At 34.0% G+C, this 19,033-nt stretch overlaps 1 protein-coding gene across 1 annotated transcript in view; it reads right to left on the bottom strand.

The window, feature by feature from the left end:
- Positions 1–2,859: 2,859 nt before the first annotated feature.
- Positions 2,860–19,033, bottom strand: part of LOC141454080 (uncharacterized) — a 59,246-nt gene continuing 43,072 nt past the window's right edge. Inside the window, exons 3-8 of the mRNA XM_074127891.1 lie at positions 9,289–9,387; positions 9,109–9,207; positions 7,562–7,660; positions 7,286–7,483; positions 6,411–6,506; positions 2,860–5,558 (exon numbers count right to left, since the gene is read on the bottom strand). Of these exons, the coding sequence (XP_073983992.1) occupies positions 5,370–5,558; positions 6,411–6,506; positions 7,286–7,483; positions 7,562–7,660; positions 9,109–9,207; positions 9,289–9,387 (780 nt within the window). The 3' untranslated portion in view covers positions 2,860–5,369. The remainder of the gene's footprint in view (positions 5,559–6,410; positions 6,507–7,285; positions 7,484–7,561; positions 7,661–9,108; positions 9,208–9,288; positions 9,388–19,033) is intronic.

Raw genomic sequence — 19,033 nt, 5'->3', positions numbered from 1 at the left:
TCCCTGCCAGTGAACACTGTATCAGCCACAGCTGGCAGGTCCCTCAATGTGTTTATTATTTCTGATTATAACTACACGAATTACAATAAATAAACGTAAAAAATAGGAACGGCAAGAATTGAATAAATTTGATAGCGGAAAAAAGGCACTAATTACCATTATATGATGTCACACAACTGCCTTCTTACAAATTTTCCCAACTCAATCCAGTTTTAAACTTTAAAAACTTCAAATTTTTTTAAAAATAATCTAACGACGTTAGCCGTGGGTTTTGGTGCCGTGAACAGGGACAACAAGGCCATTTCTTCCAGAAAGCGCCCCCCTTTCCTATTTTTATCTTCAGCACGAAACTAAAAGCTAAGGGAGCCTACTTGAAAGTAATGGTGGATATCCAGCATCTTATTGAGTAAAACATCGAGTAACGAAACCATGATGGGGCCAAGGGGAAGGAGCCTTTGGGCTTCCATTCCGCCAGGGTGAATAGTTATGGCTTCACCTTTTATTCACCAAGACCGTCCGAGCGTTGCATTAAGTTATACTACATCCTGCAAGAGGTGGCCCTGCTGGATAACTAAACTCGGCGGATCTAGACATGGATGTCGATAAAAATCCCGGGTGGCTTAGGGTGGAAGTCACTCGTCACCAGGGTGGTGTCCCCGGGGGCAGCTCTGGAAAACACCCCCCCAATCTAAGGTGTGGGATTCCGTGCTGAGGGATGGATGGCACAGGGGTTTTTGTGCCAGTAACGGATCCTCCGGGGTACCAGGCGACCCCCCGGTAGTAAGTAGCCTTACCCGACCATGCGGGGCTCTGGCCGGGCGGACTTTTTAATTCCCTAGCTACTCGTGGGACCAAAATGGACATTAAAACAAAAAACAAAGACACGGGAGGGGCAGTACAAGAACAACAACAGACACTACAGGTAAAACAACAGTCACAACAACAACAACAACAACAGACACGACAACAAAGAAAACAAAGCAGACGGAAACAACGGGACCAACTGACTGAAAGGACTGTAATAGGCCAGGGGGGTGGAGGTAAAAACCCCACGACCTCTAAGGCCGATCCCAAACCAGTAACAACCAAAGGCCGTAAAAATGTGGCCATGGCGGGTACAAGTGGGGAAGCAAAACCCAGCAAAGGCCAAGGGAAGGGGATGGGTAATCCTCCAACCAAAATGGCCGGCATAATTAAACCTAAGACACCTGAGGCCCTAGGGGCGGGAGGTGGACAACGATCTAGTTTTAGGGCAGACTCCCTAGAGGCGATAGAGAACATGTCGGATGCAGAAGTGCAAGCGGCGCGTATCTCGGGTAGCTCAAAGAAGAGGGTCATGGCCCTTACTAGAGAGGGCCGGAATTACGTAGAAGCCAAGAGGCAGGTAATCCGGGATAATTTTAATCGCTGGGCCCAGCAAACCTCTAAGGCAGCTAAAAGACCCAGATCAGAGGGGAGGAAAAACCAAGGCCTGAGAGCTTTACCCAGGAGCCACTCTCCAGAATTAAGAGTCTGATTAAACGGACGGGTCTGGAGGGTGAGCTCTAAAGCCGGGGAGCCACAATAGATCCATAGGAGTCGCGGTGGCGCAGGCCTTGAGGCCACCCTAATTTAATCTAATCTAATCTAACGAAACCATGATCATTGCAAAGAAAATCAGAACGCCCTAGGAAATTGTAATAATTAGTATGTTTTTCTATCAGTTATCATCACATATTAAAAATATTTTTAACCTTAGCAGTAGAGGCAAGAAGACGCGAACTGTAGGTCGACCAGAGAAAAAACCAGGCTTACGATGTAATAAGAAAATTAAGGGGTGGAGAAAATTTAAATGGAAAAGGGTGGCCTCAGTAGATTAGTTATATAAGAAACAAGTAATGTGACAGCTTGAAGATATATGCAGAGAACATCGCATCGGCATCACTTTGTTACAGAAGCCGTATAAAAATTGTGTATACAAATGTGAATGTGGTTGATTACCTATAAACAGTTTTTCCCTGCATTCTTTAGCCTTCAAATCTTAAGCTTTCCGCATACCATTATTAGGATAGTTCTGTTCACTGGTACTTCATGTTTGTATTGTTTGTACATATTTATAATAAAGATTTATTATCTATCTATTTACCTATAAACAGTATCAAAAATTTTGTACCAACAAATTGCCGCTATATGTTTCTAAATATATTTTTAATTACACGGTTCATGTTTTATTAACATTTATCTTATTATTTCAAATAATGTAACCCTTTAACAAGTTAACTTAAGAAAGGTAGTACGGACCATTACAGGCATTTATCACATACAAAAATCATTGAAAATGTGGTTGGGTTTCTAGTTCAGGTTTTTGATAGTACGCATGTATTTTGTATTATTGACCGGTTTTGAACTTGAAAACAAGAATCAGTTACAGAAGATGGATGATAAGCGCGGAAAAAGGTCCGATTTATATGTATCAATTTAAATAGGAATGTAATAATTTATTTATTGTATGAAGTATTTTAGTTAAGATGGATTTTTTTTTTGTGAACAAGTATTTTATTTTACATAAATAATAACATCAGGTACAAATAAGTAATAAACTATAAAATATTGATATAATACATCAATATTTTATATATATATACGTATATGTGTATTATACTTAAATTTACACATTTATTGGCATAAAATTTATGGCAAACTTCTTAACCATAAAAATATTTAAGGTAACTTACGATAACATGAAATAAAAATATAAAATTAAATACATACAATATAAACATAAAAAAAAAAATAATAATAATATAAAACCTGCGATCTACTTTTCGTTTTAAAAAACTATTTCACGATTACTTTAACTATTTAAAAAACTACAGTATATCAAAATACAATTTAAAAATATAATAATATGGAAGCATATAATCCCGAAACTTGTTACTACAAACGGGCACCCTGTAGCCGCTCGGTTAGGTTAGTAGCCGCTTTATTGGATAAAATATAAAGTACTAAAAAGTAATTCATTCCATCGCTGATCTCAACTTTGATCATTTAAAGCATTTTTAGGTATTGAAGCCAACTTTTGAGGATGAATGTCAGAATTTTATATAATTACTATGCCTAAGAGTGATACCAAAAATTATTGTTATTATTGCTGACCATTACCTTGTTAACATTAAAGTGCTAGCCTTTAGTCCTCCAAATGAAAAACAAACCAACCAGAGGTTTTTCCTAACTTGTATTTGTTTTTAATGTTTTCCACAAATAACATTTTTTTTTTTTGTACAAGATTTTAATTTCTTTCTTATGCTAATTTACAATATTAAAGAATTCCAAACAGATAACACAAAATTTACAAACAAAATTTATTTACATTCTAAATTTAATAATCAACATATTATACGGCAATACTTTTGCAACAATTTTATCTACCACATTTATTATTATAATTATTACAAAATTATTTATAAAATTGTAAAACAATAAGAAAATAGCAATACCTTTTTGAAAGATTTAAGTAATTTTAATCTTATAAGTGTTCTTGTTGAATATGTTAAGAAAGAAGTATTAAAATGAACACAGAAAATATAACATCACCTTCACACACTTCGGAAAGCCACCTGTTCTCCAGTGCTTTTGAATGGTACAATTCTTACTTACTTGGGACTTTATCTAGACAAAGGACTCACTTGGAATCTGTGTACTAAACTTAAGAGACAGAAACTAAACCGAAGATACAAACTGCTCTCACGATTACTCGACAAATGTTCCCATCGGAGGGTTGTTAGCTTTTCTTGTGCTCATCTTTTTCGTTCATCACATTTACTAGATGCTAATTTCGCGGCTGTAAATTTTCCAAGAAATATATTTGTTTTATCTTGTAAGTAGTTGGATATAATTTAATCGGGACCGTCTTAATCTTTCACACACAACAAAATCGTACCCTTGCAAAAGTTCCCTATAGAGTACTGAACGTATACAAATTTTTACTTCCTCTTTCGCTCGAAAAGGGTAGTATAGCAATCGAGCAGAATTACTATTGTGTTTTCAAAAGAAGTATAACCCTGTCTTAGAAAGTTATTATATGTGTGAAGGGATAGTATAGTTCAAAAATGTAAGATCGCGACTGTAGAAATGCAATATTCAATTTTGATGCCACGATGGGTCCAGAAAGTTTTTTTTAAACAAAACCATCAAACCGACAGCACCACTTCTTTTTGGGTACATCAAACAAGTAAAATGAATTGGCCTTTTTTTTTTTTTTTTTTTGCCCGACTTAGGACAAGTTATAAATGTTTCATACACTTTTGTCTATGACTCTAAGAGATTTTATAGATCACATTATGACTATAAATACTGCAACATTTCCTTCCAAGACTAATATCATTGGGAATTCTACGTTTTAAAATGATTCTAGAGAGGTCACTTGCTTTTTTCACCTGGCCAGTACTTTTTTAGCTAGTAAGAGATTCGCCAACCAATCTAAAGAGAAAGTAATAAAGTATTCACCAATTTTCCCATAACAAATCTATTGTTGAAGAATACGGAATTTTCGAAATTTTTTTCGTAAACTTGGATCATGAAACAGGATAGAACACCCAAAGGTAGATGGCAAAAACTTCAGAACATATAGATACGTGTAGTTGTTAACTTATTAGCCATTAGTATTGCTAGTAGCTGAAACCATAATTAAAAATCGACAGTACTTAGTTAAGTTATAAACTTTTATATAAAATAAAAATTAGAGCAAAAAATACTTGTAACCTTAATTTTTTTTTGTTAAAAACATTGCACTATACAACTGTAAAAAACAAACTGGTATAAAATATTAACATTTTTTTAAAATACTAATTTAATTTATAATTATTAGTGAAGAAACTATTATAAAAAATGAACAGGCTACAAAAAAGAAATGTACTCAAGATTTGAAAACAATAACGCCTACGAAATTATTTTTAAAATATTTGAAAAATGAAGTTTTTTCATTTTTCAAATCATCTTTTTTTATTTTTAATGAATTTTTCTTTCAATAATATTGTCAATATACTGTTTGTAGTTCTATAGAAATAAATTTGTTTACTTTTAATTTAAAAATTAATATAATACAAATTTTGTTATTCTATTTTTGATCAAAAATTGAAACTTTATTGATCTGAAAATCTTTATATACTTATTGGGTTATTCATTTTTCATTAATAATTCGTTTTTGAATCAAATTTAATAAAATACAGCGGTATCTTGATTTATTTTATTTTTTTTTAAAAAAGAAAAATACACATAGGGGCAGTAATATTATTTATTTTTTTGTTTTTTACTAATACTGACTAATATGATGTTCCCATTGGGTACTTTTTTTCTTTATTGTATCATAGTTTGTATAAAAATGTATATACTTAATGTACATAGATCTGCCATTGGGTCAAATAATGTACCACCTGGGAATGGTTGCCTTTTTTGGCCAGTTCTGAAGGTGTCGCCCCGTCCTGGTTCACCAGTTTTGGATCAGCTCCAGCACGGATCAACATCTTGACCACGGGCAGATGTCCAAATAGACAGGCTGCATGAAGGGCACTTTCACCGTTCTGAGGATAAAGAAAAGAAAAGAAATTTATCAATTTTAGTTTTAATAAACGGACATTAAAAGCAATGAATAGTCGATGAAAAGTTTTTTTATAACACATTTATTTAAACCAGCAAACTAATATTTTTAGTATGTGCTTGCCTCTTCGATAGACAATAAACGGTTTCGAGAGATGTTCCCTATTATCTATGAATTTTGTACGAGCTTCGTGCTGAAGAGAAAGTTTTTAGATAAACAAGTTTATCCCACTAGTTCTTGGTCAAGGAAAATAGCCAATATTACACGCGGGTACGATCCAACGTGAATGATTTAATTTCTGGTTTTACGCCTTCTTACAGAACACGATTGGTTTATCAGTGAGGGCCATAGTAATTAGCCAATAACTAAACAAAAAAATCTCGAGCCCTTAGTAGTAACTCATTGTTTAGTTACTGCTGATCGTGCCCTTAGTAGTAACTATTGTTTTGTTACTACAGATCGAGCCCTTAGTAGTAACTATTGTTTTGTTACTGCTGATCCAGCCCTTAGTAGTAACTATTGTTTTGTTACTACAGATCAAGCTCTTAGTAGTAACTATTGTTTTGTTACTGCTGATCGAGCCCTTAGTAGTAACTATTGTTTTGTTACTGCTGATCGAGCCCTTAGTAGTAACTATTGTTTTGTTACTACAGGACAAGCCCTTAGTAGTAACTATTGTTTTGTTACTACAGATCAAGCTCTTAGTAGTAACTATTGTTTTGTTACTGCTGATCGAGCCATTAGTTGTAATTCATTGTTTTGTTACTGCCGATCGAGCCCTTAGTACTGATCCTGCCATAATCAGGAAAACTATTAAAATAAAACTGCTACTTACCGGAAGAATGTCCAGATTAGGTTTGTACTTTAACAGTTCATGTACCACATCTATGTACCCTTTGTGCGATGCTTTAAACAAAGGCGTTGCACCATTCTGTAAAACAAGAAAATATTTTATAATTCAAGAAATCGTGAGGTTTTATAAAATATTTGATTTCTACTAGTAAATATTATCTCTCAACGAGATATGGGGCTTTATTCTTGGAAAAGTGCCAGATTTTACACCTGTCTATTACGTTTCTAGAAACACAAATCCTAATACGTACGAGTAGATGGCAAAAGGCGGGGGAAGACTTTTCAACTGAGAGTCAAAAATTCTCCATTCTGATTACTAGTTTTCCAGCCACAAATTTCTTTTTATAGGAATAAATGGAAGCCTTCGGTGGATGCCGAACCAATCGAGTATGCCGACAATCCTTACTCTAAATACCTTAGTTTTCCCAATGCAAGTTTCCTTTGTAAACAGGTGCATTTATTGTCGCGGCGAATAATGATTATTTTATTAGTAATTGTGGCCTCCTCTTATGCGACACAGCAGGAGGCGTGCTTACTGTATCCTCTAAACAGAGTCAGAAAGTGCAGAGCGAGACGGAAACATAAGTGAACTCGAAATCTCTACAATAAACAGATTAATCTATCTCTGATAATAGATGAAGGTCCGAAACTCGTAAGCGTGCCTCCGATATTTTCATCCAATTAATCCAGAAGACTAGTCTAACATTCGCTAATTGTTTTATCCTTTTGATGTTGAATATTGGGTGGGCACACTTCTGGATGAACTTGAGACATTTGGCACTTTTAAGGGCACAAAAAAAACACCTCTTTCGATTGCGTTTTCTAGCGGGATAGGAAATCTTTACGAAACGACAATACCTTGCGTAACGCATCTACTGGATGTCCAGCTTGTAACAACATCTTACAAACATCACTATGATTCATCTGTGCAGCAATCCAGAGCGGTGTGGCTGAGTCCAGACGTGCTAGCGACACTTTGGCACCATGTGAGAGTAACAGCGACACGACGCTGCAATGTCCATTTTGTGCCGCTATAAACAATGGTGTAGCACCATCCTGTGGAGAAATTTTGTTTTTAAAACGTGAAAAAGAAAGAAAAAAAAGAAGGAAAAATAGGACAAAAGCTTTGCTCACCTTCATCTGATTGTTGACCCTTGCGCCATGTTTGATTAACAAGTGTATCATGTCCAAGTGTGCATATTGGCACGCCACAAATAATGGTGTCCCTCCATCCTAGATTAAACATTAATCAAACAAAAAATAAATACATTTTATTATTTCAAAATTTGAAACTCAATTTTTTCCAATATTACAAATTTACTCAAGTTATTCTACTAATAAAGTACTGAAGAAAAATTGAATTAGTGTGGAGAGGCTTGGCTTTTAGTATTCGTTGCCTAAGTAAATATCAGGCTAACATTATTAATGGTAACTAGGTCATACTAATTAGTGGTGATGGCGGCCATATAATATGGTACATGTTTCATCTCTCTATATGAGTGATTGTTAGTTTGTGTTCTGATGTATGATGATATAACACGCTAAAATTGATCAAATTGTTTCATAATATGAACAAAGTTCAAAACAACATTAAATTTCTAATATGGATCTACGTACTCCTCTCTTTATTCCAAAACATCCAATGCTTTTAACGGTACGGCACTTCCGCCCATAAATTGAATCGATATATAAAATAAAATGAAAGTCTTGGGAGCACTCTGGGTCTAGGATGTTTCAGAGATTGGGCCTTCTAAACTCTGAAGATAATATATGAAAAAATAAATTTTGTTTATATTTATTACTGGAGCACCCATCCAGTACCGTCTGTTTGATTGGAATTAAGCGTATGAAAAGGAATTTCTCGGAAATTTTGAAGACTCAGGGAGTTTCCCTTCAAAAGGCCCCCCTTCACAGGACATACTAAATAATGCCCTTTCTTCTTCATTCTGTCCCAACTAACGTTAAGAGGCCCTTGCAAGACATGTGTTCACCAAATTACAGAGGCCCATAAAGACGCCTTCGGTCAACCGATTGGCCTTACATCTTTGTTGGAGAAATTTCGCAATAAATGTATGCAAATGGCTAGATAATCAATACTTATCAGAAAACGAAACCAGACAGTCTTGTACTGCCTTGAAATTATCTTCGTAGACTACATGCTCAATGAACCGCCTGGCTATCCAGAAAATTATGACTCTCGAATAGATTATTCTTTTCTTCAATGTCTTCAAGAATTTATTGCAACAGTAATTTTATGATCACAGAATTAGTATTAAACATCTTTTATTTTGAAGCATCACACACCAATTTTTCAATTGTTATTTAGCAAAATTTTCTTTTTAACATCGGGAAATGTTCTAGCTACTTCAACTGGGATCGTACTGCTTCTGAGGTCTTCCAGCAAAAGATCGTATAAAATTACGTTAGAAAAACGTTCAGAGAGCACTGTGCACATTATTGGTAAGGCTTGCTAGATATTTTTGACTTGTACAGTGTATCTATAGTATTGGTACAGCCAGTCGAAAGACAACTGTAACTCATAATCATGAGTTACAGTTGTCTTTCGACTGGCTATAGATAGTCAATAATCCACATACTTGACATTAATGACACATATTAAACCCACTTCTCAACGAATCTGAATGGCTAAAAAAAAAAAAAAAGGTTTATCTACCACTTACCACACTTGGGATATCCACTGGTGTGCCATTTCTCAACAAGATGCTGGCTATATCAGTATATCCTGATTGGGCGGCAAAGAATAAAGCTGTGGTTCCAGTCTATAAGAAAATTAAGCTCCAAATAGAACATTTGAAAGAATTGAAACTATATTTAAAATTAAGTGATTTTTTATAACTTACATGTCTCCTTGCAGTGGGATCTGCTCCTTGATCCAGCAGTTCTACAACGCATTCAATATGACCATTTGCAGCTGCTAATATCAGGGGTGTTGTACCGTCCTGAAAAGAAGTGAACAAACATTCATTAGTCTTTCAGCATAAAAAAAAAGGTTAAGTCTGGAGGACATTTATTAACAATTATTAAAATTGAAAGACACTGAAACTGTCACAGCCATCAAGACGAGCTACCTACCTTCACTAGTTTAGGGAATAAAAACTGTTAATGAACTTATTCCACCTAATAAACATATATATATTTATATAAGTTCGAGAAAGTTATAAAATCTATCTAAATCATCCTATACTTCTAAAGGTAACCAACTGGGATCTCATTAATCAACTAATTTTGCCAAACATATATTCTACTCAATTTTACACCACATTAGACACGAGCTGTGGGCAACTCGATTTCAAAAAAGTTGGAAGTTTAGTTTCAGTTTGGAGCTAAAAGCATAAATATTGGTTATTCATTCTTTGAGAGTCCATACACACTTTCCACAATGGGAAATATTAAATTTTTCTTGCAATAGTTTCAATAATTTAGAAGACAAACACTAAATTCAGAGAAAAAGGCTGCCCGCTAGGAAGGCTATTGAATTTAGAATATTAGATTAACTTCGAGCTATAGAAATTTACAAATTAAAATTGCTAAGATATATTCTAATTTAAATTTAACACATTATTTTTCTATACGGATATAGAACATACTATAAGAGTACTTACAATTGTTTCTTAGTTGGCAGAGGTTAGACGTAATAATGCTACAGATTAACTGCCACTCGTACAAGTTTTAAGTAAGTTATCTATTAGTTTTCTTCAATCGATTTAATTTTGTATGATTTTTTGAAAAAATATTCACTACTAGTCAAACTTTATTTACCACTACTGAAATCACAACACCGCTTCACCATGTTAAAACATGGACCGAAGTGAGAAGGTTTCTCTCAGGTTGTAGAACAGTGTTGCCTGAAATTCCTTATATTTAAAAGATATTGATAATTTATAATTTAAAATTGTAAGAAATCAATAAATAATAAATAAATTTATAATATATTAAATGATTTGGCTGGAATGATAAATGTGAAATTCAAAACTTTTTAATTATAAGCATATACAACAAGTACTTCACAGAACAATAATTGAAAATTGAATTTTTTCACCAAATTAATATAATAATAGACCCACTATTTAGCGATTGCAGATTTTTTTTTTTGGGGGGGGAGAAATGCTGTAAATTCTGGAGAAGATTTTTATCATTATTTTCCACTCTGAATTTAATTGTTAAACTGAATGACCGCAATGAAATTGACTTTTAAGTTTGTAAATTACATGAGAGATAATAAAATACATCACTACATTGATACATCACTAAAAAACAGTGTTTTATTGTTCACTGTTTTTAGAATAGTGTAATTTTAATTTTGCTAACAATTTGAATGTAGGCCCCTCTTGGATCTTGAGGCACTAGGCTGAAGCCTAGTTAGCCTATAGGAAAATCCGGCCCTGCCCATACCTTACGAGTTTGTGAGGGTAAAGTGAGGATCTTCGTAGAACTAGATTGTCGATGGAGGAGCTCAGGCAGTTTCTCCTTTAACCCCTTAACGTGCACGCTCGAGTTAACTCGAGCGCGCTAAATTGGCCAAACTGTGCACACTCGAGATAATTCGAGCGGCGTTGTACTTTATGCTGCTATAATTTTTCACACTCGAATATAATCGAGAATTGAAAATAATGTGAAAGCAAAGAAAAACAATCGTTTTATTAATATTTATCATTTACACGGGATTGTAAGCTATAACACTTACTTAATCGTATAAAATATAGCGGTTTTTTTCAAAAATACTGTGCATTAAGGGGTTAAGCTTGTTGCTTGATAAGGCTACTGACTTGTAAGTTGCAACTGTTATTTTACTTTAGATATGGTCTAAAAGTTTATATGACATAGGTTTTTATAGTTTCATACTCATTTAACAAGAAGACTAATGTTCACTTCCCTCTCTCCTCTGAATGATAACAGTCTAACATTATCTGGCAGATGTTTTCGAGGTTAGGAGAATTCACTGAACTGAATCCTTTTTCTACCGCCTTCAGGTTGATGAACATCAAAGGAAATTTCCGCTACGTAGAAGATCATTCAAGTGCACAAGTATTTCAGAAGTGCGTTGTATAAGTAAATACATTATTTTAAGCTGGTGAAATGATTTCAAAAAAACCCCAAATATATTTATATTTTATTAAGTTTGTAAATATATACGTACCCACAAACCACCAAAAGGGAGGAGGGAGGCAGAGGGGTTTTCTAAAAATCACTTTTTTCCGGTCTCAGGATGATCTCAAAACAGATATTTACGATGAAAATTTTATAGAGGAAATGGTACATGGTCGCAAAATTCTTTTTCTCCACTAGCATATAGTAAATAGAATGTAAAAATCCATGAGCTTGTAAAAATTTTTAGTTGGTTAACCGCTAAAAGCTTATGCAGTGACGTAAATGGCTACCCTTTATATATATAAAGGTCAGATAATGTTAACGCACCAGTTACTGCCAGTGAAAACAAGTATGTAGCTGCTGAAAGCTGCTGGTACATAGCAGTTAGTACACGACAAGAGACGACGGCCATATTCTTTTTTAGTCAGAATATAAAAAAAATACATGTACACATAAAATCAACTACAAGACAAAATTTCACATAGAAAAAAAAAGTAAAAGTGGTTTAAATATTTTGTAAAAACTTGTTTTTTACCACAAGCCTTTTAGTAATAAATGAAGTATTTTTTTTATGACGATAATGTTTACCACGTATTTTTAGCCTAACTATAGATGACAAGAGCCTAAGTTGATTGTCTCGTGACGTATTAGTAATACGTCACGAGACAATGGTAAACAAAAAAGCGATTGGTACTTTTAGTTTACTTATAAAACTTGGAATTTAATGTTCCTTATTAAGATGGACAACTCGAATAACTCTTGAGTCCTGGAGAAACGTGTATTGTACGGGAAATGGGGATACATTTTTGGGGTAGGAGAGAGGCTTGTGCCCCAATTGTTGGAAATTATAGAAATAGAAATATAAAAGAAATTTATTATTCTGGGACGATTGTCCCCTAAGAATAAATACAGGAACAAATAGAGGCCTTCATAGTTTAGCCTGTGATTATACAGAAATTAAATAAATAAATAAGTATTTACAAAAAGTGAAAATAAAAATAACAGCAGAAATTAAGGAAATAAATTAAAACAATTAGAATTTCGGAGGAAGCTGGATAGAAAGGAGATAACTGAATAGACGGGATTTAAAGATAGATAGGGTAGGAGCATGGCGGACAGATGAAGGCAAGGAGTTCCAGAGAGAGGTAGCACGTATTAGGAAGAGCTTGTCAAAGGATGAGGTACGGTGAGAGGGAATATAGAGATCAGATGAGCGAAATCTAGTGTTACGGGAATGGATGGAGGATTTAAACTTAAAGAGTTGAAAAATATAGGAAGGCCTTTGAGACTGGATGACTTGAAAAAGGAAAGAAGCCAAAAAATATTGGCGGCGATAGACAGGAAAAAGCCACTTCAACTCATCGTAGCAGTGCGAAATGCGAGAGTCTCTGGAAATGCTGAAAATAAATCTTATGAAGCAGTTCATGAGGCGCTTAAGCTTAGCTTCAATATCACCAGAAAGACCGCCATACTAAGTCGAAATGGGGGAATATAAGAGAGGAAACTAGGAGTTGCCGGGTCTTAATTGGAAAAAGGTGACGGGAACTATTAAACTGCTTAAGGATATGGATGGAACGACGAGAGATTTGGGAAACATGGTTTTTCCAGGATAGGTTTTGATCGAAAGTGATACCAAGGTTTTTCACAGAGGAACAATATTTTATATATGTTTATATTATCTGAGGAGTATGCTAGGAGTTAGTCGGAAGGATTAAGTCAAGAGCACAGTTATGAGAGAGCAAACTGGTTTGACAGATATTATAAGAAAAGGTGAAGATGGCAAAGTGGAAATGGGCAGGAAAGCTGATGAGAGTGAAAGATGGTCGATGGACTAATCGACTTACTAACTGGTCCATGGGATTCAGGAAAAGAAAGTTCGGCAGACAAAAAAAAAAAGAGATGGGCGGATGACAATTTACAACATGCTGGACCATTATGGACTAGGAACGCGAAAGATGAAGAATTGTTGAGTTCAGTGGGAGAGACCTATGCTCAATAGTGATGGTCTGCTTTCAAGAATAACTCAATATACAAGGTGTATACGAAAGAAGTGGTCGAAACTTCGGGAGGTGATTCAGCTGTTCAAATGCTACAAAAAATATTCTATTCACTTTGGCCCGATTCTCAATAGTGTCCAAGATATTTGCATTTTTAACTTTTCCGTCGATATTCGCGTTTTTCGCTGTAAAAACGGCCGTAACTTTTCTATCCTTTATCCATATAGTCTTGAAGCTCAATAAATGCGAAACTTTTTTCTGAAATTATGTGACTCCTTGATTCATTAATCATTGAAAAAATGGAGTTGACAATTTTAAAAAAAATCATCGAGAACGAATTTTTTAGAGATTAAGGTAAAAATTTCATTGTTTATAAGAAACGTTTTGAGGCTCTGGGTTAAGTAGATTTATAGGAAATTTAATGCTCTTTCGTTTGGAATAAGCAGATTTGTTGTAGGATAAAGGATAGAAAAGTTATGGCCGTTTTTATGGTGAAAATCGCGAATATCGACGGAAAAGTTAAAAATGCAAATATCTTGGACACTATTGAGAATCGGGCCAAAGTGAATAGAATATTTTTTGATGCATTTGAACAGCTGAATCACCTCCCGAACTTTCGCCCACTCCTCAGTGTACACCCTGTATTTAAAAAAATTATTCTGAAACCAAATAAATGACTTTATTATTATTATTATCTGAACTTTGTGCTATTTTTTCCATTTTCCCAATTTTGGAGTTTACGTGGAAACACAGACACACGGACAGAAAAGAAAAAGCACAAAATTGATTCACTTACTGAGGAAAAAATGGATTTCCATCTGTACCATGGTGAAATACGAGGAGGGAGACAGGAGTCGTAAGAACATCTTGAAAGAGAGGTTGGAGGCCGGGCGGGACACATCCTTGATTGTATTTCCTCTTCAAGATGGAGAGAGGATTACAAAAAATTGAATTTACAACTCGAGCGACAAAATTGTTGTCCAGATTAGGAAGGAAGTTGTGTGGTTCTTTTTCTTTTTTTGATAACTTTTTAGTTACTTTTTTACTTCCTTAGTTGCAAAAAAAATATTGAGTTATGAAATTATTCGATCTTTTTTCCAGATTTTCGATATCGAATTCTCACCGGAAATCTATCTTCATTTTGAAATTTTCTCTAAAACGAGTTCAATGATTTTATTTAAACCAGGTGTAACAACACAACACATTGTACTCTTGGTGGTCGTTCGACTTTTGTTTGACCAGGAGACAGGAAATTGATGCTGCTGTTTAATACTTGAATAACTTATCTCCTTTTGTTTTTATTGCAAAGAACCTTTCGGTTATTACGCTCTAGAGCTAAAGAAAGCGGAAGTAAGTTTAAACTCTTTAATAAAATACATATTCAGATTATGAGAACTCAAAAGCTCATACAGTGGAGTGCATTCATTGAGACAGGCAAAAGACTGTGAAAGGAATGCATTGTAAAATTATGAACGAATACGTTGTAGGTTTATTACGTAATACATTAACTAAAGGAAAATTATAATTGGTAATTATTTTTAGGTAATTGCAGTATCGATTAATGGTTATTTTTACCATGAATTATGGAAGAGCATTTTCTTTTTTCTTTTTTTATTCTTTAATTGGTGAATACCGGAAACAAGGACTGTGGAAATCCGTTAAGATCTCACAATCGTGATTATGTTTCCAAACAATGCGGACGGACTCAAGAGCTAACAGACAATGTTAAGAGACTAACATGACCAATTAGGTTCTAATTCTGTCATCAGTACAACCGTTAAGTACGCTCGCGACCTTTTTTTTGGTTTCCTGTTTGGAGGCCCTGAGTGTGCGGGTTTGGATTGGCTTACTCTGTGGAAGAGAGAGAGAGAGAGAATGAGAGGAGAAACCAGTGCCATTATAACAAATAGATCCATTAAATCCAACACAATATATGTATGTATACACCAAACGAACAAACCGGAAGCCATGTTGTTTCGAAACACATACAAACCACTGTTGACTTCCATCATTTGATAGCATAATAGAATGCTGGGTGGCTTTAACCACCATCACACATTGTGACATACCCTCGCATACAAAAACGTGTATTTACTCACAGCTATACAAATCTTCGCACAATATAACATGTGACGTACAGATGTATGTATATATATATACCTGTCACATGAGTGTATATATGAGGAAAATCAAATAGAAAATCCCGTTAATACGCCCTTCGCCTTCAACTTCTCCTCTCATAGGCTATGTGTATGCAACAGGTGTTTTTTGCTTATTATTATTATTTTTTTTTTAAACTAGACCGACAGCTTTACAGTTTAATATTAAACATTGCATTTAATGGTTAATAAGAGAAATTTATAGTTCAAGTATATTTGTTATTCGCCTGCACTTTCTATAGAGCAGAGGTCGCCAAAGTGGTCTATATAGACCCCCAGGGGTCTATTTAACAAAAGTAGGGGGGGTCGATCTGAGCCCGGGGGTCTTATTTATAATTACTTATTATTTAAATAAATATTAAGGAATTTAAATTTCAACGTTAAGATATTTTTCACAAAACTATTTGTTACACAATGTAAAATTACCTTAATAAATGTTTAAAATCATAAAATAAATGAACAAACACAGTACCTAATAGATAGTTTAAGAACCTCTGGGCACCGTCAGATCTTGAGACACACATTAAATAAAATAAAAAAATTTAAGACACAAAAAAGGAAATAAAAGGTTAAAACTTAACAAAAGGCCGCATTTATAGGCCTATCATCATCAAAAAAGACCGGAAATTGCTAAAAACTGCTACCAATTATGGATTCTGAACTAATTATTTTATTTAGTAAATATTTTATCTCATTAACTTTTTTATTTCGGTTAACGGGAAAAATACGATATTTTATTTATAGACGGATATCCGGTCAACGTCTACACATAAATATAACCATTAAAAAGACCTGCTTTGTTTATTATCCATTCAAAAAAAAATAAAAAAAAATGTCTATTCATAAATAGGTGGTGTGGTTTCAAGCCCTGATTTCAAGAGATCAGGATTACAGGAGTCTTCACAAGAAACATAAAATACTGGTTTCGTTCTGGCGGCTGCATACTTTTGCAGGTTGAAACCTGCTTGTTCACGAAAAAAAAAAAGTTTGAATTTTGATTGAGTTGAATCAGAAGAATTGAAACTTTTTACTCATGCCGTTGGAATCCATGGAGTTCATGGAATCCATTCTTGGGTTTGATTTAATTTAAAAACTGGATGAGGATATCAGAATACTGAGATGGATGATTTTTTAGTGTGTTTGTATACGACATCCTCCTGACAGGAAGTATGGTGACGTGCAAATGCGATGCTGGGCACTCTGTGACGTCATTCCTTCAACTGTCAAGAAAATTCACTCAAAGATAGCAGTTCAGTAAAAAAAAAAAGAAAGTCTAGTTTAAAAATTTCAAAATATTAATAAAAACTAAACGTAAATCAATTATGTTTAAAACCAAAACATCAAAACGTCACTAATAATTGTGACGTGTTCAAAAAATAAATAAATAAAGTATGGAAGTGTATATTAAATTACTTATAGTTTTTTGTCTGTCAGTCTGTCAACACTTTCAACATTATTTTTTAATATCTGCGATCTCCTTACATGATGCTTTTATTTATTATTATTCATTTCCGTTAACAGCATTGTAGTTATGTTGTTAAACAAGTTGATGAATGTAGCGTGCAAAAAAAGCAAAATACCCGCGCTTAAAAGAAAAGTAACTAGTTTCTATGTAAATAAAAACGCCCTTGGGCAGCTGGACTCTCTCGCCTAGACTAGTCCACCGGAAGTAATATATTGTAAGGTAAATTTACTGGCAACAAAATGTCTGTTCACTTGAAAAATTTAGTATTATAATTTTGTTTAAATAAATCATTAAACAAAACATCTGACAAGAACAACCCGTACAACTTTCTTGTATCAATCATTACAAAAAAAAAAAAAAATGCATTTATTTAATTCGTGATGAAGGCGTGAATTTAGATTAGGGGTACTCAGCTACAGGAAACTGCAATATCTAAGAAGATGAAATGAGGAGATGATTTTATTACAATTCCTTACATTTAGACCAGGGATGGCGAACCTTTTTTAGGACGTGGGTCAAATTTTGTTCATTTTTTTTAGGTACTAGCTCTTGGGTCACTAATGCCCATTTGCACAAGAGTTAAGTTTAAAAATTTTAAACTGAATATTTTCAAAACTAAACATCTTTAAAATTCAGTTGGCTTAACGGGTAAAACGGGAGGAAACAAGTGGCTATGGAAGTCTCTTTTTACAAACATAACTGAACAAAACCTTACAAAAGTATGTTTTATCTGAAGAAAAATCTAAATATGGTTATTTGTGCTTTGGGTTGTCGATTTTTTTAACAAAAACAAAATATGAGTAAAATTATACATTTCATTTGATATTTTCTAAACACTTTTTGCTTTATTTCAAATACTACAAAAGCATTTGTCGTCATTTGCGTTTTAGAATTGTAATGATCAAACTAAAGGTTATGGATAGCAATTTAAATTGCTTTTGTGTCAATGCGTGATTGAAAAAAAAATACAGATAGAATATAAATTATCCACAACAATTAGAAAATCTAAATCAACCCACGTCCGTGTCTGACCCGCGGGTCATAGGTTCGCCATCACTGACTTAGACCAACACTTTTTAAAAGCAAAAGATGCGGGTGGGACTGCACTGTTATTCTTATTGCTGATTTTAGCTTCCGGAGCACGCTTCTTTTTTTTTGTTTTTGTTTTCTAGTTTCTGGCCAATTTCAGATCTTCATCCATTATCAGAGGTTCAGATTTTCATACATTATCAGTGTAATCAGTTTAGTGTAGAGAATTGGACTAAAAGTTTAAATTATCATACATGATATCAAGCACGAGTAATGTATGATAGAAATGGAAATCCAATTCTCTACACTGATGAATCAATCTCTGAGATAATAATGGAAAATACAAAAACCGATCTAAGGAGAAGAAGCTGTGGTACAGGAAGAGATTAGGCTGAAAGAGATCAAGCAGAGTTCCGCCATATGATAATGAGGAAAGATTAAGAACGTGTTCTAGACACTTGTAAAAGCTTCTACACTTTACGAAGTTGCATCAGCAAAATGCAGCTTGCATTAAAAAGAAATAGATTTTCGTTCCAAACAAATTGCATAAACAATAATAATTATTAATATTATGCAAATTAATTTATGAAAGGGGGAAAAAAAATTATTTAGAATGGCCTAGATCTCACACCTGCGTTCTGCAAAGGCATTGGTGACTCCTGTGTCTTCGTAAAGTAGGGGGTATTAAATAAATATAATTAATAGAATCAGCTGATTAATGTGTCCACATGTTTCACATCTATTTTCTGTTTAGTGGTATTTATTACAAAATAATGGAAAACAGCTGATCTAATTTTTATATTTATATCATGAACTTTCATTTATTTATGAGATTGAAAAAGTTTTG

Source organism: Rhodnius prolixus, unplaced genomic scaffold, assembly GCF_049639745.1.
Source record: "Rhodnius prolixus isolate KJV_2025 unplaced genomic scaffold, Rpr scaffold_9, whole genome shotgun sequence".
Classification (NCBI taxonomy): Eukaryota; Metazoa; Arthropoda; class Insecta; order Hemiptera; family Reduviidae; genus Rhodnius; species Rhodnius prolixus.
The sequence above is the reverse complement of the archived record's forward strand: the minus strand, read 5'-3'. Positions and strand labels throughout refer to the sequence as shown.